The sequence below is a fragment of the Lagopus leucura genome, unplaced genomic scaffold (assembly GCF_019238085.1).
Source record: "Lagopus leucura isolate 7727_CA_CO unplaced genomic scaffold, USGS_WTPT01 145-19_obj-0_obj, whole genome shotgun sequence".
Taxonomy (NCBI): Eukaryota; Metazoa; Chordata; class Aves; order Galliformes; family Phasianidae; genus Lagopus; species Lagopus leucura.
This window is the reverse complement of record NW_024966884.1, coordinates 63,269-83,794: the sequence shown is the minus strand read 5'-3', so window position 1 is coordinate 83,794 and position 20,526 is coordinate 63,269. Positions and strand designations below refer to the sequence as shown.

Genomic DNA, 20,526 nt, shown 5'->3' with positions numbered 1-20,526 from the left:
GGCACTGAGCTTGTCTCTTGTGTAGTCTGAGGCTACGGAGCAGATGAGGAAGTCTGCAGTCCTTCGTGAGGTGCTCCATGGGGATGGAGAAGTTACGTTCTGTCTCTTATGTGTCTGTGTGTGTCATTTAGCCAAGATTGGGAAGCACCACCCTGACCTCGTGGTTGAAACGAGCACCCTGTCCAGCGTTCCCCCACCCAACATCACCTACAGCCTTTCTCTGCCAAGCTCCGTTGCTGACAAAGGGTCACTCTCTGCACTACAGCTGGAAGCAATCATTTATGCCTGCCAGGTATGGGAGTGAAACCGATAAGATGGAGAGTTGTAAGGGTGGGTGGGAAAGCTTTAAAAAAAAATAAAAATAGTTGTGGAGATATATAAGTGATGTGAGCACTTGTAATAAAGGACTTGGATCGTTCACATCTGAGTCCATGCATCAGATGTTGCAAATGCTGCCCAATGTGGGGCAGATCTTTGGCTGGAACTCAAGAACAAAAGGAAAGTTTATGGTCTCTGGAAGAGTGGGCAAGCTACTTATGATGATTACAAGTATGTAGTGAAGCTGTGCAGGGAGAGACATTGTGGTGCTGGAGCAGGCCCAAAGAAGGGCAACAGGGTTTGTGAAGGGCTTGGAGAATATGTCCTACGAGGAGAGACTGAAGGGACTGGAGCTGTTTAGTCGGGGGAAGAGGTGGCTGAGGGGAGACCTTATTGCTCTCTTCCAATATCTGAAAGGTGCTCACAGTGAGAGTCGGGTTGCTCCCTTCTCACTGGTGACAGGATGAGGGGAAATGGCCTTAAGTTGCTCCAGGGTAAGTTTAGGTTGGATATCAGGAAACACTTCTTTACAGAAAGGGTTGTTAAGCACTGGAATGGGCTCCCCAGGGTGTGGTTGAGACACCATTCCTGGGTGTGTGCTTTGGATGTGATGCTCAGGGACATGATTTAGCAGAGGGTGGTTAGAGTTAGGGTAATATGGTTAAGTTGTGGTTGGACTTGATGATCTTTAAGGTCTTTTCCAGCCTGAGCAATCCTATGATTTTATTTATGACTCCACAGGAGGAGTTGCAGGAGGGTGTGCTTAAAGTTTCTGGGGCCTGGGGGCTTTTTCTACAAACTGCCTTGTGAGCTCAACCACAGTACTCTGCCATTCCTGGCATTGCTTATCTGAGCAGGAAATGCATATCTATGAGATACATGAAAGGGTTAAGTGGGGCTCTTAAAAGATCACATGAAAACAGTTTGATTTCCAATTCTGCTCTCGATTTTGCAGCAACATGAAGTTTTATTACCCAATGGGCAGCGAGCTGGCTTCCTCATTGGGGACGGCGCCGGAGTTGGAAAGGGCAGGACAGTTGCAGGCATCATCTTTGAAAATTATCTTAAAGGGAGGAAAAAAGCTCTTTGGTAAGTTGGGGTTTTTTTCCCCTCTTTTCCCGTAAGACCTCGGAGTTGGTGTGAATCTGGGAGTAAGGAATTCCTTCATGCTGATGTTGGCTTGCTAGTTGACTCATGCTGTGGCCTTGGGTAAAGTCTTTTCCACCTCTTTGTGCCTGTTTGCTCTCTGTGAGATGGGAATATTTCCCCTGCAGCGGTGATGGAGAATGAATCACTGTGAAACAGCAAATTGTGTACTCCTCAGAGTGCAGTGTGAAGCCTCTTCCTACTCTTCTGAAGTCGGTGGAGGGATATTCGTGGACTTCCCAGGTGCAGACTCGAGCCCCTAGAGTATGGGGCTTTACTGCAGAATAGACTGAGCTTGTCATAAGTGCCAGACCAGAGTCTGCTGTAGGATCTTACGTTGAGGTGTGTGGGCAGTGGGAAATGTGACAGTTTTGTACACCTACAATTGCTTTAGTCAGAGCTGTTAATCACTGTGCTTGCCCCGACTCTCCTTAGCAGATAACCAGGCCCACGTCTTGCTTTGCAGGTTCAGCGTTTCCAATGATCTCAAGTACGATGCTGAGAGAGACCTGAAGGACATTGAAGCCTCCCACATTCCTGTGCATGCTTTGAATAAGGTAGAGGAGAGAAGCAATGCTGTTCTAGAAAATCAACCTACGGTAGCAGTTAGATGGATCTGCTGCAGAGTGCAGAGCAGCACAGGCAATAGCAGACAGCGAGCTGCTTGCTGTTTCCTTCTCTCAGCATGTTCTTCCCACTCTGGACTCTTCTATTTTTATACACTCTCCAGAGCTGCTCTGTGAGTACAGAGCTGTTTCCTGCAGGGAGCACAATATGTCTCCATCCAAGTGCAAAGTTCTGCAGGGCTCAAATGCTCTTCCCCATTTCTGAAGAGTCCTACTGAGGGAACAGCCCCCGTCGGAGGTGGCTGTGCTGTGCCCACATGCTAGTTTTTACTAGCTCTGGCTTCAGGCACCCTGTTTTCACAACATGCAAATAAAGGGAGAGCATACAAACGGGCAGATCAGTGCCTGCCAGCGGACTGCAGCACAGTGCTGTGCACACAGGCATTTCCTCTGAGCTGGGTGAAGCAGAGACTTTTCAAACTTCCTTCCAGTCATCAGTGGTGAGGATGAATTATTTTTCAGAAGAAATGACCGGCAGCTGCGTGGTGGTTGGTTGCTCATGGAGCTCTGCTCAGCCTGTCTTTCAGTCTCTTGTCCAGGCCTGTGTTTGCCACGCTGCTGGCCAGCCTGCTGAAGCACTCTCCTCTGGTTTTAAACAGCACTGAACAACCAGCTCTTACAAAGTCAATGGAAACCACATGTGTTTGACACCTCTGAATGCAGTCCACGAGGAGACTGAAAGAGATATTTGTATTCAGATGGAAAGGCTTTAAATACGACGCTCTTCACATCAGGACCCCGTTTTGTTTTGTTTTCCCTTATACGTTTTATTTTGTTATAGGTAGGATCCATGGCAGTGAGGCAGTGGTTTCACTTGGCCAAAGAGAAAATTATTTTCTGGAAGTAATTAAAATAGATAGGAGGGATTCAGAATAATTAAACATTCCAAACTGTTGCTTAAAAAAGGAAGCAAATTCAGTTGGCCAGAAAATGGAAGGCCTGGTGCGGTCTCCACATTTCTCTACATGCATCCAGATGTGCTGACACATTGGCAAAGGAACCTAGCCAGGCATTTAAGACCCCTGTCATCACCGTATGTCAGTGCCAAGGAGAAGTGCTAAAGATGTCAGCTGCTAGTGGCCTTTTGTCTGCTCTACTCTCATACTGGGTTTTGTTCTTGAAGGCAGGAGCGTGGGCCCTCTGCAGCCACAGCAGAATCTGAAGTAGGGGCTGTGGGCTTAGAACGGGTGCAGTGCACTGTGGACAATTGTCATGAGCCCCTCTGCTCTTTGTCTTCCTCTTTCTGCAGATTAGATATGGAGACACAGCTACCTCAGAAGGAGTCCTCTTTGCCACTTACTCTGCTCTCATTGGTGAGAGCCAGGCAGGAGGGCAGCATAGGACGCGCTTAAAACAAATTCTGGATTGGTGCAGGGAAAACTTTGATGGAGTTGTATCCTTTAAAAAAGAAAACAGAGAAAAGTGGAGGGTTGGAACTGTGCTTCAAAAGGAGAGGAAGAGCCTGGGGCCAGCCGAGGTCACCAGGAGCAACTGTGTGGGACAGCCTTGTGCCCAGCGTCCGTATTTATGAACATATGTCCTCCCCGTGCCCTTCTGTCCTCCTCCACAGTGCAGTGGAATTGAAGGAGGGGGGAGAGCACAGCTGGGATTGATCTTTTCAGCTAGGACTGGCTGTTCAGTAAGCTGGAGGAGTCTGGGTTGTATTTTCTGCCATCCTCGTAATGAAAAGATGTCCTTTCTCCTTAACTGACATTCACTTTCAGATTGTATTTGATGAATGCCACAAAGCCAAAAATGCCAGCTCTACTAAAATGGGCAAAGCAGTGTTGGACCTTCAGAACAAACTGCCTCAAGCGAGGGTTGTTTACGCCAGTGCCACAGGTGAGCTTCTGTCAGCACGGAGGGGCACCGTGTGAACACATGCCTTGGAAAGGTCCCTGGTGAGACGTGATGGCAAGCGAGCCTCCTTCTAGGCATTCACTTTGCTGGAATCAATGCTATTTACAACTGCTGTGGTTTTGCTGAGAGTGAATTCTGTTCAAACAGGTGCCTCTGAGCCAAAAAACATGATCTATATGAGCCGCCTGGGAATCTGGGGGGAAGGCACCCCATTCCATGCATTTGATGAGTTCCTGCACGCAATTGAGAAGAGGTAAGTCACGTCCAGCATCCCTCTTTATCTGGCTTAACTTTTGTGGCAGTCTTTGTTTGTCCCTGAAAGGGAAGTGCTGGCCAATCGATATCTTCTTGGGAATTCCTGTTTGCTCATGAAAACAAGAAAAGTCCAAGCAATCCCAGCAGTCTCATGGCTGAGCACTCTGTACCTGCACAGTGCCAGCCTCTAAAGAGTGGAAGAGATATGCTCAGAGACAGGGCATGCTCAGAGAAAGGGCAGAGACCACAAGCTGGACACTGTCCTCTCAGTTTCTAGAGGAAGTCAAATGGAAGGGCAGCTGCAGGAGTTGTTTTCTCCTTTAGGAAATGGGTGTAATGCGTGCTTGAGGACAGGTAGAGCCATGGGAAGTTGTTCTGCAGAATCACTCACCCGTGTTGCCCTGTGGAATAGGAAGGGCTCTCACAACTGCCTCCCTCTTCCAGGGGAGTTGGTGCAATGGAGATCGTGGCAATGGACATGAAGGTCAGCGGAATGTACATTGCCAGGCAGCTCAGCTTCACTGGAGTGACCTTCAGGATCGAGGAGATCCCGCTGGATCAGCAGTACAAGATTGTCTATGACAAAGCAGCAAAGTTGGTGAGCTGGTCCCACTGCAGTGGGGAGACCAGTGTTTAATTGTGATTGGGGCATTGTCACTTGTTATGTGGGAGGGACTGAAGTCTCTGGACAGGGCCATGAGCACAAACTTTGGGGGTTTTTAATGAGAAAAAGGGTGTTATGAGAAAAAGAGGCCGTTAGCTCTCATAAGATGAAGTAGTCTTGTACTTTTTTTTACTTCTATTTACAAGTTCTGTGTTTGCAAACCAGAGCTTGCAGCATCATGCTAACGCAGAAAGAAGAGCAGACTGTCTGCTCAGCCTAACACAGCAGCATCAACACTGAAGCTAAATCAGATTATCAAACCCCAGCCTGTTCTAACAGTTGCACGTACAACAGTAATGAGCAACAAGGTATTAACTCAGCCTTTCTCGGTACTGTCTGCAGTGGGCAGAGGCCTTGATGGTGTTCCAGCAGGCAGCTGACCTGATCGGCTTGGAGTCTCGGAAATCCCTGTGGGGTCAGTTCTGGTCAGCTCACCAACGCTTCTTCAAGTATCTCTGCATTGCTGCTAAAGTCCGGCGCCTCGTTGAGCTTGCCAAGGAGGAGCTGGCAAAGGACAAGGTGTGGTATTGGAGGCTGGCTGTGTGGGCAGCAGCTGGCAGTCTTAGATTCCAAGGGAAGTCTTGTTGTCTGTAACCAAAGAGAGTTAATTGTTTCTGGGAACATTGGCAGCAATCTCTACTGGGGAGGTAATATCAGCTTTTCTTCTGAGGCTGTTTGCTTCTGGTGAACACGAGCAAGGTGATTTGAAACAGCATTTTGGGCCATGTTCAAGCTAGAAGCGGTTCCAAGTGTTTCACCTTTAGCACAGCCCTATCCTTGCATTTATCAGGATGTGATTTAGAAATTCCTGACAGAAACTACTTAGCAAAAGCAGCTTCTGAAAGCAAGTCGTCCCCTCAGTGGTGTGCAGAGAGGTTTGAAAGATGGTTCTTGATCTGCAGCCTTGCTACAGCCCAACATCCTTTGGACAGGGCCGAAGGAAGATGAGCCTGGAACCATGAGATGCGATCTCTTGAGGCTGTAGGTGCTTGCCCTGACCCCAGCTGTGCCATCCTTGTGTTTCCCTGCAGTGCATCGTCATCGGCCTGCAGTCCACGGGGGAGGCTCGCACCCGAGAAGTCCTGGATGAGAATGATGGGCACCTCAATTGTTTTGTTTCTGCTGCAGAGTGAGTTCAAACTCCTTGCTTTTCTTTCTGTGGAGGGGATGCATGGGAGGCTGGAGGCATGCGAGAGAAAGTGACCTTGGGGCCACTTAGAGCCTGCAGTTCCACAAACTCACTCTCATAAAGGCCTCACCTCACACGAGCTGTAAATGGAGAGGACTCTGTTGTGTTCTTGAGGCGCTGTTTCTTTAGTGTGACTTTGAGTTCTGGATTGTTGAGGTCTCCTGTGGTCCAAACTTGCATGAACAGCCTCATCTGTCTGCACACAGAAAGGAAACAGCAGGTATAGGAGGGTCAGAAACGTGGGCTCAGGTCTGGTTTGTGGGAGTCTGACTCAGGAAAACGGCGCTGTTGACAGTGAAGAAACAAGGGAGGGAATCCCATGTCATGGCAGAGGCTGCGATGGTGATACAAGGCAGCATTGCTGGAGTGGTGGGAGGGGGCAGAGACCCAAGGAGTTCAGGTTCTGTGGTGCTGGCTTTCATGGCAAGCACAGGGCAGGAGAGGTGGTGGGGTTCTACAGTTCTTCCCAGCTGAGGAGAGCTGGGAGTAAAGGCAGCATTTCAGCACCTCTCACATTGCCAGCCTGTCCCCTGGCTGCTCCTATACAGTGAGGTGATGGATTGAGCTGAGCGTCCTCTGCAGGCAGCAGAGCTATTGCTGTTGTCTTTTGAAATAGGTTTTAATGCCAGTGAAAGCAGTGAGTGATGTTATGAACAGTGCATGTGCAGTTCAGACCGAGCTGCCTCCCTTCCTACAGGAGGCTCTGTGTTAGCCTGTGTCAGTCTCTGCTGTCTCCAATCCACCCCTGAAATACAAACACAGCTTGGTGACAGCATGCAAGGAAAATCTGTCAACTGCTTGAATCGATTTGGTCTCTTGAACTGATTTCTGCATCTCCAAATTCAGAGGAGCTCAGTGAGAGAACCATGTGGTCCCTTTGAGCCTCTCTCAGCTTCCCAAAGAGAAAATCTCTGTTACTGATCACATTCACTGCTCAGCTCTGTCCCTGCTTCCAGGAGCAGGAGCAATTGGCTCAGCAGCATTGCTCAGATAACTGGATGTCTGCTGGCATCCACGGAGCCTCTAATTGCAGCGTCCTGGTTTTACAGCACTTCAGGGGATTTCTTGAGGGGAGTGTGCTGGGAAGAAGCAGTTGCTAAAAGATGCCGAGAAACAGAGTTAAAAGCTGATTGCTCAGTGAGTGAATACCAGCCCAGCCCTTTGTTCACAGGGAAAGCGGGGGAGGAAAATGAGCAAGGTCAGTGGCAGAGAGGCTCCGGATCTGAGAGTGAGCTTTGCATTGTGTACCAAGGCTCACATCAGCCAGCACGCGAGGCAGAAGGGCCGTGCCTGGTCACTGCAGTCCCTCAGCAACCAGCCCAGGGCTCTGCCCCTTCAGGGAGCAGGGCTGTGTCCTTCCACCCCTCACGCCGAGGGTCTTACAGCCCTTTCCCAGTTCCCAGCACAGCCTCCTTGTCCCACAGGCGAGTTGTCATGTCCACACCTCTCAGCTTTTGCTTTCAGCATATATATATTTTTTTCAGCCTTCTCTGCCTTCTCATTGCGCTGGGGGTTCATCCCCATCCAACGTGATCAGCATTTAAGCATTAGTTCTTTTGTTTGCAGAGCAGACCACAGAAACATTTAATTCCCACACCTTCTGATTGCCCCGTTCACCCGACACCACCATTTTCCCCATGTCTGTGTCACTTTTCTCTATTCTGTGGGGAAGCAGGCCCATGTCCAGTTAACCAAAGGACCTGGTGGAGTGCATTTGTTGGACAGCCCGACAGTGGTCTCTGCTGTCAGAACACACAGAGGGCCTGGGACTGAGTGCATTTTTCACTAGTGATGTAACAGCTTCCCAGGATCTGTTTCCTGTTTCAAACTCCCTCCTAGTTGCTGCATAAAGGTCTCCGAACTTTGGCGTGCCACACGGCAGCACGGAACCCAGGGTCTGCTCTGCTTTTGTCACAGCATCTCCCAGGAGTGGCCCAGCTCCAGCAGGAAGGCTGCAGCAGAGCATTCCCAGCACTGAGTGCACAGCCTGCCCTCAGCACGCCTGTGCCACAGCTGGGGATCTGCTGTGCAGGCTGTGCTCCCAAGGCTGAGTTGCGTGTCTCCTGCGGAGCCCTTTGGTGCAACTCACTCTGCAGAGCCACGCCATAGCAGTGGCTGGCTGACCACATGCTGTAGTTGTGATGCTGGATTTACCCTCCTTAGATGAAATGTGCTGCTATCTCAGGTAACGTTGCTACGTGATGACCAGCGATGTTCCTGGTGGCTAGAATAAATTTTGCATCTTACTTTCAGAGGCGTCTTTCTATCACTAATTCAGAAGCACTTTCCTTCAACCAAAAGAAAGAGAGAAAAAGGAACTGGCATTAAAAGAAAACGTAAGAGCACACTCCACTGCCCAGCATTTGACCTCCTGCCTTGCTGCTTCACCCCAGCCACTCAGCTTTTTCTTTTCCTTTTTCCCCTTTCCCTACTTCATGCATTCGCTGCTCTGCCCTGGTTTCGGTTTGCCCTCCCGCACATCTCCTGTCACCTCCTCTCTCTTGGAGGACAGCAATCCTGTAGGTCACCTCCCCCTCCTCCCCTCACCCACTCCCTGCCACCAGCGTAGGGCTGAGCCTCCACCACTTGCCCAGCAGCTGCTCCCCTTCCCATGGCTGTTTCTTTCCCTGGACTGGTGGGCAGGCAGCGCCGCAGTCCTGGCTGCACGTTTCCCTCTTGCAGCAGGGGCTCCTCCACTGCCCCGTATACGTAGCATGGCAGGTGTCCTGGGGGAAGAAAAGACTTCCCTGCCAATGCGTTGGCTGTGGCTGCAGGTAAGAGAAGTTTGGGAATTTCTCCTCCAGTGGGATGGGAAGAAGGGTGGACAGCAGCACAGGCAGACTGTGGAGGTTTTGCTGGCAGGTTGCTGTTGCAAAGAAGCCTGTGCAAGCTGATTTTTAGTGAACCCTCTCACATGGCAGGGGCATGTCTTACTGTGCTTGGAAGTAAACAACGTCCCATCTGCAAACACCAAAACACTCTCACCTTCCCACTGCTTGCTCATTCCTCTGAAGGCAGCCAGACCTGCGGGCTCCTTCTGCTGAAGAGTCAGCACTGCTTATCACCAGATGTGTGCTATCCTGACGTGTGCAATCAGCTGCAGCCCTGATACGAATTGCCTTGTTCTTCCTTTCTCTCTCTTCCTTTCTCCTTCTCTCTCCTTCCCCCTCTCTCCCTTCCTTCCTAACTGTCCTGCCATGCTCGGGAGGCTTTCTCTCTCTGAGATAAGCCTTTCGCTGGGGGCAGGCTCAGCTGTGTTGTGATCTCTTTTCCTCTTTCTGAGCTGGCACTTGCTGTTTTTGCACAAGGCTGACCCTGCTCTCTCTCCCATGCAGGCAAGCAGAGGGGCCGCTGCGCCAAGGCTCTGAAGGGCATCTGTGACCCCGTGGGGGTGATCAAGATCAGCGATGACAGCAGCACCGACTCTGACATGGGGCTCGACAGTGACTTCAACTCCTCCCCAGAGTCTGTGCTTGAGACCGACGATGTCATCTTCATTGAGCACGCCTTCAATGGCTTTGTGACCGAGAGCAGAAGTAAGCAGAGCCAGCAGCAGGGATTGGCTCCCTTCTCACTGATGGCAGCTCCTCCGATTTGCAATTTCCAGGTGACTCTAAACTTTTGCATTTCATTTGCAGGTAATTTTCACATGCTGCCTTCACATAAAGAGATGCATGGCCTGAGAGAACTGGAGCATGTGGAAAAGATGAAGCAGGACCTACTAGCAAAAGTAAAAGCACTGGGCAAAGAGCTACCTCTCAATACCTTGGATGAACTGATCAATCACTTTGGGGGACCGGAGCACGTGGCTGAGGTACCCCTTCACAGTGGAGTATATTTGGGTGGCACTAGTTAACAGGAAGAAGGCCAGCAGAGGGAGTTGCAGCTGGAAGAGAGCTTGCTTTCCTTCCTGGCTGTCTGAAAATCCTGTTGTGGATTGACCTCCTGAACACCCCGTACTGGTGCCCTTTGTATGTCTGCCCTCTCTGATAACAGCCCCTCTCTTTTCTGTGCAGATGACTGGGCGAAAGGGCCGGGTGGTTTGCAGGCCAGATGGCTCTGTCATGTTTGAGTCTCGTGCAGAGCAAGGCCTCTCTATTGACCACGTCAACCTGAAGGAGAAGGAGCGTTTTATGAGTGGGGAGAAGGTGAGTTAGGTGTGAGCCAAGGAAACCTCCAAACCTCTGCATGGAGCGTGCAGAGGTGAGGGAAGGGAAAGGTGTCTGCATGCTTTTGCCTTGCCAGCCTTACATCAGCAAAGCTCTGCACCTTCTGTCTGCCTGTGCCTGTCCTGCTGGGAGGTGACAAGGAGGCCTGTGGGCTGCCATCGTCCTTTGGGCTGTTCTTCCTAACAGTTCTGCAAACATACAGGGACCTCACACCCCTTTCTCATATATTCTCTCTCTTTCAGCTTGTAGCAATAATCTCGGAGGCCTCCAGCTCAGGAATCTCTCTCCAAGCAGACAGACGGGTGAAAAACCAGAAGCGCCGGGTCCACATGACACTGGAGCTGCCCTGGAGTGCAGACCGCGCCATTCAGCAGTTCGGTGAGGGCTGAGGCTCTCTGGTCACTGCCCCCTTCCCCCGAGCACAGTGCAGATGGTGAAACCTTGGGCAGCCCTGAAATGGAAAGGCGTGTGTGGCCTCCTGTGCCAGGCTGGTGCTGCAGTCCTCCAGCTTTCTGAGAGATGTCAGCTTTCGGAGCACAGTGCTCCTCTGCTTTGCTTTGGGGGCAATCCAGACACACAGCAGTGGTGTCTGACTGAATCTGTGGAGAGGGTTTGTGTTGACTTCGGAAGTGGTTTGCAGTATGGAAAGGGAAAAGCCTTCCTATCTATACGTGGGAGCAGAGGGCATCTCCATAAACATGCTTGAAGGTTTCTGTTCCATCCTGTAGGCTCTGTAGGATGAGAAGAGCAAGTTCCTCAGTAGGTGAGCACAAAAGAATCAGTGCATTCTGTAGCTCAAACCTGGAGCATGAGGGCTGTAAACTCAACTCTGACAAGGTCTCAGCAGCAATAGTGATGAATGCTGTACCTGTGGGAGGGCAAACTGAAACCAGAGCTGTACCTCTGTCCTTTTACCCCAAAGGAAAGACCTGTTTTGAAACCAGCATGACATGGAAAGTTGTTCTGCCTCTCACCTGCTCAGCTTCTCTTCATTACCAAACAGGCTGCACCAACCTCTCCTTTCCCTTCTCTTCTCGTGTCCCTGTAGGTCGGACGCACCGATCAAACCAAGTTTCTGCTCCAGAGTATGTCTTCCTTATCTCTGAGCTTGCTGGAGAGAGGAGGTTTGCCTCCATCGTGGCAAAACGTCTGGAGAGCCTAGTAGGTGCCCTGCAGCAAATAAATTACTGCTTTAACTCCACTTCTTTCTGACTGGCTTCCATTCCAATATGCTTACTGGCATGGCCACTGTAAGTAGGGGGAGGGATTGCATCACCCCCTGACTTGAAAGCTGAGGAATGCAGAAGGCCTTTAACATCCTCCTAAGATTTTAAAAAGGAAGTAAAGAATAACCAAGGCAACAGGAGGATACTGGAGGAAGCAGAATTTCAGATGCTGGAATTCCCCCCATACTGTTACAGGAGTGCACACCCACCTATTTCCAGAAAGCCAATGAAATAACATATTAGACTCTTTCATTTTCATTCCCTTCTGATAAATCCCCAAATGCTTTGGTAAACTCCCAGTGCTCCAGAAAATCACTGCCTGCCTGTAGCACATTCAGTATCAGAGTCTCCTGATACGGCCTGGACTTGGTGTCCTGGTTTCTGCTGGGACAGAGGAGTGGGTTTTTTCTTTCATACTGTCTGGCATGATGCTGTGTTTTGGCTTTGAGAGAAATACAGTGTTGATAACACTGATGCTTTGGCTGTTGCTGAGCAGTGCTGCACGGAGCCAAGGACATTTCAGCTCGTCATAATGTCCTACCAGCGAGGGGAGCTGAGGTGGGGGGTCAGACCCAGGGCAGCTGACCTACACTCACAGAGGGCGACTCCAAAGCATATGAGATCATGTGAAAGAACTTTAGGAACTGTGAGGTGTTGGCCAGGGGGCAGCTGCTGCTCAGGGACTGTGGTGACACTGCGGTGCTGAGCAGCTGCCCAGTTAAACCACGGCATTCGGCCGTCCTTGGCAGGTGTTTTGTAGCAGCTAAAAGCAAGAATTTTTTGCTTGGTCTGTCTTCCAGGGTGCCTTAACTCACGGAGACCGGAGGGCCACTGAATCCCGAGACCTCAGCAAGTACAACTTTGAGAATAAGGTAACTTGCAGCTGTTCTCAAGGCAGCTCAGCCAAGGAGGGGTCAAAGCAGTAAGCGAGTGCCTTCAGTAGGAGCCAGGGACAGGCAGATCATTGCTGGCATCTACAGGCAGGATCTGGCCTAGCAGCATCAGCACCCAGCACCCCAAGTGTGGCATCCAGAACTGAGTTGCTCCTCAAGGGAACAGCCCCTGTCCCCAGGGGAGCTAATGTCACTGCTGGATGAGGGTGTGCAGGGTCCTGCACTCTGGGCCCTGGGGACAGGGTACGTCCCTGACCCACAGCATCCCTCAGCACAGCCCTCTCTTAGTGGGGTTTCTTTTCCTTTTGGGGTCATTTCCTCCCATGCATTACTCTCGTCTCCTTTCGCAGTATGGGGCTAAAGCACTAGACAGAGTTCTCTCCACCATCCTCAACTACACGGAGAACAGAGTTCCTGTGCCCAAGAGCTATGAGAGAGGAGAGGCTGCATTTTTCCAGGGTAAGAACATCATCATCAGCCCCAGGGTTCCTGCTGCATCTTTCTGGCCAGGTCGATTTCAGGGTTGGGATGTCTGAAGAAAGAAAACAGCAGCTGGGAGTAAAAACTCAGAGGGAATGCTGCCACTGACCTAAAGGCTCAGTGCTCATGCAGATACGTGTCATCCTGCCAAGCAGAGGGGAAAATGGATGTGGGGCAGACTTAACTGTGAAATAATGGGTACTGAAGGGGAAGTGTTACTGTTAGGGATGGGGTGACCCTAAAATACTCAAGCTGCTTTCTCTTTTTCCAGAAATGAAGCAAGGTCTTATCTCTGTGGGGATCTGCTGCAATCAGTTGAAGTATGGCACTGTCTCAGTAGAGAAAGGTACGTGTCTTATTTTTCCTGGCCAATGTAAGGGAGAAATGGAAGAGGCCTTGCTGTGGCCCTCCCACGCCATCTGCACCAGAACACAGCCTCAAGGAGCTTGCTGTGCAGGCAGGGCAGAACATGGCACTGCTGCTGTGAGGGCAGAGTCCAGTAGGGTATAATCCAGGCTGCAGATTGCATTTCCCTGCAGCAACCTGGCAGCTGGCAGCCTGGAGGAGCAGCCCTTGGGCTGCTCTCTTATGCATTGCTACTGTGCTGCTCTGAAGAAGGGTGGGGATTCTCTTTTTGGATGTCTTTGGGAATGTGCTGGTCAGCCAGCTACTCAGTCTTCCCTGCCCTGCTGCCCTCTTGCAGACTGCTCCATCACCAAGTTCCTCAACCGGATCCTGGGCCTGGAGGTGGACAAGCAGAACATGCTGTTCCAGTATTTCTCTGATACCTTTGACTATCTGATTGAAAAGGACAAGAAAGAGGGCAAATATGACATGGGCATCCTAGGTAAGGAGAAAAGGGGTGATCACTGCACCTCTGAGGTTCCCTGCTCCTCCCTGTGCTGACCACTGGCTATTCCTCTGTTCCCATCGCCTACTCAGGTGCTGGAGGGTCCCAGCTCCACATGGCACAGATCCTAAGACTCCTGTGCAGGAAGGGGAGGTGGCACAGGGAGATGGATCTTACACCTGGGCATGTGTTTTGGTCTTTCTTTGTGCTACAGATTTAGCTCCAGGAATTGATGAGATCTACGAGGAAAGCAAGGAGGTCTTTCTGACCCCTGGGCACCCGCAGGATGGGCAGGTGGTGTTTTATAAGGTAGGCAGCCTGCACTGCTGTTTCTGCAGTCCACTTTTCTCTGTTGCTTTCCATGCTGGAGCTGTGAGCTGCTGGATCTCTCCCCCTGCCCCATGGCTGTTTGTCATGCTTGTGTCATGTTTGCTGTGGTCGTGAGTAGGTCACTGATGCTGGGAATCACAGAGGAGGCAAGGAGAGGCCCTGTGCTGCCTAGGGGCTCTCTGGGCTGTAATGCCCTGGAGCGTAGCCTGGTAGAGCCTATTTCCTCCTGAGGTGGGAGTGTTTTGTGAGACAGACATTGGTGCTTTTGTCCCATGCTCTGAAGTTACAGAATCCGTGTTTGTCCTCATTTAGATCAGTGTTGACAGAGGACTGAAGTGGGAGGAAGCTTATGAGAAGTCACTGAAACTGACGGGATCTTATGATGGGTTCTACCTCTCCTACAAGGTAGGTTCTGGGGCTCTGCCAGGATGGCACCCCAGCTGAGAGGATGGCTCCTCACTGGAGCTCTGTCATGGCCCTTGGGCTGTGTCTGACCTCGTGCTGGGGGCTGGGAGATGCTTCCAAGAGCTGCATCACAGAGAAGGGTCGGTTCAGACAAGGGCCTGGGGGAGGAAACCCATGTGACTGTAACCATCAGCTCTGCCCCAACAGACACGAGGCAACAAATACACCTGTCTGCTGGCAGAGCAGGGCCGTGGCAAGAACTTCATCCTCTACAAGCCAAATATTGGGAAGCAGAGCCAGCCTGAGAGCTTGGACAGTCTGCACAAGAAGTACCGGCAGGTAGGCGGGAGCTGCAGTGCTGCAGCATGGGGAGAGGGACGAGCATCCTTCTCTGAGCAGGGCTTGCTGAAGGACATTCATGTAACCCCTTTACACCTTCTCCTATCCCTGTTGTGTGTCAGGCAGAAGCAGTGGTAGCACCTGGGTGTGCTGCCTCCCAGTCCTGGATTTCAGGTGTCAGCTGTATGTCAGACAGTGGAAAATCCTGACCCTCTGCCTGTAATTTCTTCTTCTGCAGGTGACACCGGATGAAGCCAAGGAGCACTGGGAGAGCTGTTATCACTTCTCCTTGAAGAAGTGCAACCATGCTGTCTGGTAAGGGATGCACACCCCAAACCTGCCCAGCTCTCAGGGTGGGGGGCTTATCCTGTGCTTCCCAACAGTGCTGTTGGGGCCTGGGCTGTAGCAGTGAATGGGGGACATGCTATGGAGGCAGTGGATGTAACAATCTGCCGTGCTGATTCAGGTCATTTTCTCCCATTTGAAGGAACAGGAGCTGCAAGCTGATCCAGGAGGGGAAAGAATGTTTCCAGGGCATGCGCCTGCGTCACTACTACATGCTGTGCGGAGCCCTGCTGAGGGTGTGGAGCAGGATTGCCAGCATCATGGCAGACATCACTAACACCAGCTACCTGCAGATCGTCCGCCTCAAGACCAAGGAGAAGAAGAAACAAGTCGGTAGGTGAAATGTGGGGAAGGGAGCGGGGGCATGAGCGGGCCCTGAAGGCTCTCCCTCCCTTCCTGAAGTGCTGTGGGGACTGAGGCACGTTCCTCCCTTAGGGATAAAGATCCCCGAGAGCTGCGTTCGGAAGGTGCTGGAGGAGCTGAAGCAGATGGATGAGAACGTGAAGCGGAAGCACAACCGACTCCTCCAGGCACAAGAGCAGAGCCTGCAGTTCTCCCTCCCCCTGCACGGGAGGCAGCAGCCCCTGGACCTCACGCACGCAGCGCCTGGGCTCTCCTTACCACAGCACTCCCTGCGCCAGGACGAGATCCTGGACCTGACCTACAGCCCTCCCAGCGACAGCATTTCTGACATGATGAACCCGGAGCCCAGCCCTCTGTGCTTCCCCCCAGAGCCTGTGCTCCAGCCCCACCAGCAGCACGGATCTCCCTTTGGCTTCGGCCACCTTTCTGCCTTCAAAAGCCCGGACACCATCCTGGAGGGCAGCGTGCCTCTGAGCTCTTCCCTGCAAGAACATCAGCCCCTGCCTCACCCTGAGCCCTCACAGACTCTGCAGCAGCAGGAAGATTTTGTTCAACAGGATGGAAATATCAATTTCAGAGAGATCCTGGAGGACATGCTGAGGACGTTCAATGGGGCCCCTCAAGAGAACATTCTCCCCCAGGAGCGCCAGAGTGTGATCCAGTTCAGTGGGCTTTTCCCAAACTTCTGAGAGCCTCTGGGTGCACGGGGTGACTCTCAGCCACTGCAAATCCATATCCTTTGGTGCAGAGATGAGGGCTAGGGAGCCCTGGCTTTTCTACTGGTTTGGACTGATCCGTCTCTTTTATTGAGGGAAGAAGAAAAAAAAATTATAGTTCCTTAAAGCAAAGTTTATTTATATATAATATACAGTCAGGCATGTATAGATTTGTATATAACGTGCTTGGGGGTTCAGCTGATCTGGACTGATGGTCTCTGCTGTGTTCAAGTCCTGCTCACGGGTCAGTGCTGTGTGAGACCAAGGAGAGACACCCATCCCCTGCAGACTACTGAGTTTCCAAGCCAAGTCGTGCCTCTCTCAGCCCAGAGCACTGCAGCTGCAGCCCCTGAAGCTGCCTCAGCTTTGCAGCAGTTGCAGGAACTGACTGCACCAGCACCTAATTAGCCGGGATCGTGGCAGAGCTGCTGAGTTTGGCACAGCTCAGCCAGGCTGGGACCACGCAGGGATTGCCTGGAGCCTGGGGGCCGTGAGTCCCACTGACCTCTCCTGAGCCTGCAGGGCTGCTGCAGCTGGCCGTGCTTTTCCCACATTTTGCTGTCGTGTGCTTTTTGTCCTGGCCTTCTCCCCAGCCCTGTGCTGCTGGGTTTCTTGGCTGGGACAGGGACGGCCCGGCTGTGTCACCCAGCACTGCTCTCAGCCCCAGGTCCCTGGCGAGCACAGGGATGTGCAGTATTGCTGCTCATGCTGCATATCCAACCTCCAATACCAAAGAGCAAACGTCTGCTTTGCACTGCACTGCCCCACATCCCCACCTGTCCCAGCAGCAAGGTGGGCGGCTGCCCCCCAGCACAGAGGGCATCGCTGCCAGCCCTGCTCCACACCTCGCACCTCGGCAGGTCCCGGGGACTCAGCTTTTGTTTTCTCTGCTTAACCTGAGGAGTGTGGCAGGGAACTGGCAGCGTTGCCCTGGGGCAGCTGCTCTGCATCCTCCCCTCTGCATCTGTTCTCTGCATTCAGTCACCTGGGCGTCCCTGGAAGCAGCACCGGGATGCTTTCAGGGGAAGGATGTGAGCCTCTCCCCAGCTGGCCCAGCTCTCAGCGAGGACCCCTGCCCAGAAGGTCTGTCTTGAGGGGCTGCAGCTCTACATGAGCTCCTGAGCCCCTCCAGGCACAGAAGCCCCAGCTTTGGGAAGCACCATGGGTTGCTGCAACCCCAGAGACTGAGGGCTGCCTGCCCCACTGCGCTGAGAGCAGGGGCAGCCGTGGGCTCCCTGCCCCCCCCCCCCAGCCTCACTGTTTGCCCCTGTCCAAGGAACCCTCCTTACCTCACAGCCCACACCAAAGATGGGAGCTCCTGCCCCCAGGCTCCCAGCAGGGCAGGGCTCTCCTCTTCCCCTCCTATTGAAAGTATTTCCCAGCTCACAACACTCACTTTCACTCACTTGGCACTTGCTGAATTCTCAGCAACCAGGGAAAAGGGTACCAAGAAAACCCATTTCAGAGAGACTCAAACTCAGGAATCACGAGGTATTCCCACCTGGTGCCCTTTGCCCACCCCTGTGCCACGTTAGCAGAGTCCCACGTGGCAGCTTTGACACACGATGTTAAAATATATGCAATTATCCCTCCCCCAGCTCTGGAAGACAGAGAGCACCTTCAAGGAAACCCCTCCCTGCCCTGATCCTGTGTTTTTGTCAGGGTTAATAATATGTAACGATATCTTTTAACTAAATTATTATGCCGTTGTCCTACTGATTGTATGTATTTTTAAATGAGTCCCTCTTTTTCTTCCCTTACACCTTTTTGTTAGCACTTTTTAATCTGCTTGTCGTTGGCCTTTGTTTTTTTTTTCTATGTGTATTTATAATTAATTGAGATGTATATATGTAAAGAGATTTGTTTTTTTTTTTTTAGAACATGTGCCTTGGACTAATAATTCCTGAATTTTCTACTTGCCTCAGAAGGATCATTTTTCAATCTGCTCAGTAAAAAGGAGCCACACGTGAGGTCTCTGTAAGTCCCACCTCTGTCTGTTCAGCCTTCCCCAGGCTCGCACCAGGCCTGGGGTCAACGTCCCAGCTGCTCCCCACACACCCCATGGCACTGGGCCACCGCTGGGAGGATCCTGCCTACACTGTGCCCTCCAAGTCAGATGCCAACAGCTTTGTTTTTTCCCCCAGCTTTGCTGCAGAAAACACAGATAAAAACACTCTTGTTGACACAGATGACTCCGCCAAGAGCTGCTGAGCAGGCGCAGCTCAGCCCCACGCGCTGCTCCTTAGCCCAGAAAGCGACAGCCAGCCCTGCTGTGCTCCCAGCTTCACCCTTACCCCACATCGGGGGCAGGGCTGAAACCCACAGCCCCGGCTCAGCTCCACATGCTGCGTCACCGCGCTGTTTCACCACAGCACAGCTTGCAGTGGTTGCATCCTGCACCACTGAACAGCTCAGGAGGCGCTGGGCATTGCTGCGTGCTGCAGCTCCTCCAGGCAGGGAATCTAATTCAGGCAGACGCTGCATTGTTGTGCAGCACAGCACACAGGGTGCAGGGTCGCTTCTCCCAATGGGACGTGCAGACGTGCTCCTCTACTTCAGCTTTTCCTCGGGACAGCAGCTGACCCGGGATTTGGTGTAATTTCCCGGTCAGCACTAATGAGGATTATCCCTGCCGGCTCTGTGAAAGCTCCCAGCTGCCCCACTGAGCCCCGCTTGCCCCCCCAAGGCGCAGTGGAGCGGCGCATGCAGCTCCATCCCCATCCACACACGCAGATATCACTCATTTCCAGTGGATTTATTGCAGGTGGACAGTAGACACTACGTTATGGCTACGGGACAGGGCTGCCCAGCAGAGCCCCCCGGCCCTGGGACGCCTTCCTCCAGCAGGTGCACGCCAAATCTTCAGGTCTGCCTCACCAGCAGGCTGGCTTCAAGGCAGACCGTCATGGTGCTGGAGGACGGCGCCCACGGGGAGCCGGGAGCGGTGCTGGGCAGCAGCTCGGCAGGCAGCTCTACAGGTAGGCGGGCAGCTCCTTCTCGATCACCTTCGAGATGAAGGGGAGCATCACCTTGAGAGCATCACTGCCCTCAGCACACGCCAGGAGCCCTCAGCTGGGGCTGGGGGTCGGGCAGAGCGCGGGCAGCACTTACATAAGGATCCTCCATTGGGCTGTACCTCTTCACCACTTGGCCCTCGCGGTTGATAAGAAACTGTGGGAGTGAAGCAGGAGCCAAATGAGCGAGTCCAGCTGCAGCATGGGAACGGCTGAGCAGCACAGGGCTCTGCTCCGGGGCTGGGACTGCCCTAAAGCAGAGCTGTACCCTGCAGAGCTGCTCCCCCACAGCCCAGCACAGCGCCCGGATGGCAGGGCTTCTCCCCCCACCTCAAAGCTGAAGGTCTGACCCACACACAGCCCCGAAGAAGGCAGCACAGCCCCTACCTTAGTGAAGTTCCACTTGATGGCACTGAGAGAGAGGAAAACCGGGGGTGAGAGGCACAGAACTGCGCTGCAGCACCGCCCCATTGCCCCCTCCCCATCCAGCACTCACTTCCCCAGCGTGCCCCGGCCCTTGGGCTGTTCCTTCATCCACTTCCACAGCGGGTGGGCACCGTCCCCATTAACCTCAATTTTGCTGAACATATCGAACTTCACCCCGTAGCCCTCTGCAAAGGCCTTGATCTGCGCCTCGTCCCCGGGCTCCTGCGGGGGAAGGGGGGGCGGTGGGGGTCACACCGTGCTCGGGGATCCCCGCACAGCTCCTCCCTGCTCCGCTGTGCCCACCTGCTTCCCGAATTGGTTGCAGGGGAAGGCCAGGATCCGTAAGCCCTTCTCAGCGTATCGAGCGTGCAGATCGACGAGCTGAGTGTAATTCACCGGGGTCTTTCCTCATTTGGACGCCACGTTGGTGACGATGCAGACGAAGCCCCTGCGGGAATAAGGGAGGGGGGAGGGGGGGGAAAGCGGTGGAGAAGGGGGGAAGGGCAAAGCCGGGGGGTGTGCGTGCGGCCGCCGCATTGAGCACTGAGCCGCGGCACAGCGCTCCCCGCACCGCCCCGCACCTGTACTGCTCCAAGGCCACGTCGTGCCCGTCGATGTCCCGCGCGTGGAAGTCGTACATGGAGGTGGCCGAGCGCCACTCGTCCGCTTGCGCGCACTGCGGGGTCAGCGGTCACCACGCGGCCCCGGCCGCTCCTGTCCCGCAGTCCGACCCGGGCCCATCGCAGCCTCCCCCGGCCCGGCCCGCCTCCCCGCGCTCACCATTCTCCGCTCCGCTCCCCGCACCGCCGCCGCTCCGCACAGCAGCGCCCGTCCCCAGCGCCAACCCCAACTCATCCCACCGCCGCCCGGCCCCTCGACCAATCGGCGGCTCGGACGCGCGGAGGTGCCGCC

General features: G+C 53.0%; 2 protein-coding genes across 9 annotated transcripts in view; one reads left to right on the top strand and one right to left on the bottom strand.

Annotated features, from left to right (window-relative positions):
* SBNO2 (strawberry notch homolog 2) overlaps positions 1–18,144 on the top strand; it is a 51,399-nt gene extending 33,255 nt beyond the window's left edge. For all 7 annotated transcript variants that reach the window (XM_042893534.1, XM_042893532.1, XM_042893533.1 and 4 more), the window contains 25 exons: positions 132–292; positions 1,274–1,407; positions 1,931–2,021; positions 3,340–3,483; positions 3,815–3,932; positions 4,098–4,203; positions 4,650–4,803; positions 5,212–5,388; positions 5,901–5,998; positions 8,312–8,394; positions 9,394–9,594; positions 9,697–9,872; positions 10,075–10,206; positions 10,470–10,605; positions 11,276–11,388; positions 12,254–12,325; positions 12,697–12,805; positions 13,098–13,172; positions 13,530–13,673; positions 13,891–13,985; positions 14,319–14,411; positions 14,619–14,750; positions 14,989–15,065; positions 15,238–15,428; positions 15,531–18,144. In XM_042893534.1, coding sequence (XP_042749468.1) covers positions 132–292; positions 1,274–1,407; positions 1,931–2,021; positions 3,340–3,483; positions 3,815–3,932; positions 4,098–4,203; positions 4,650–4,803; positions 5,212–5,388; positions 5,901–5,998; positions 8,312–8,394; positions 9,394–9,594; positions 9,697–9,872; positions 10,075–10,206; positions 10,470–10,605; positions 11,276–11,388; positions 12,254–12,325; positions 12,697–12,805; positions 13,098–13,172; positions 13,530–13,673; positions 13,891–13,985; positions 14,319–14,411; positions 14,619–14,750; positions 14,989–15,065; positions 15,238–15,428; positions 15,531–16,147 — 3,629 coding nt within the window. In that variant the 3' untranslated portion in view covers positions 16,148–18,144. The remainder of the gene's footprint in view (positions 1–131; positions 293–1,273; positions 1,408–1,930; positions 2,022–3,339; positions 3,484–3,814; positions 3,933–4,097; positions 4,204–4,649; positions 4,804–5,211; positions 5,389–5,900; positions 5,999–8,311; positions 8,395–9,393; positions 9,595–9,696; positions 9,873–10,074; positions 10,207–10,469; positions 10,606–11,275; positions 11,389–12,253; positions 12,326–12,696; positions 12,806–13,097; positions 13,173–13,529; positions 13,674–13,890; positions 13,986–14,318; positions 14,412–14,618; positions 14,751–14,988; positions 15,066–15,237; positions 15,429–15,530) is intronic.
* A 770-nt stretch (positions 18,145–18,914) lies between these two features.
* GPX4 (glutathione peroxidase 4) lies at positions 18,915–20,469 on the bottom strand. Of its 2 annotated transcripts, none has more exons than XM_042893517.1 (7): positions 20,395–20,469; positions 20,196–20,290; positions 19,918–20,062; positions 19,685–19,836; positions 19,576–19,600; positions 19,286–19,345; positions 18,915–19,203 (listed from the first exon to the last, which is right to left on the bottom strand). In XM_042893517.1, the coding sequence occupies exons 1-7, from the start codon at positions 20,467–20,469 to the stop codon at positions 19,147–19,149; spliced, it is 609 nt and encodes a 202-aa protein (XP_042749451.1). In that variant the 3' UTR covers positions 18,915–19,146. The 2 variants fall into 2 exon arrangements, with proteins under 2 accessions (XP_042749451.1, XP_042749452.1); XM_042893518.1 differs by having other exon boundaries at positions 18,915–19,179.
* Between the last annotated feature and the right edge of the window lie 57 nt (positions 20,470–20,526).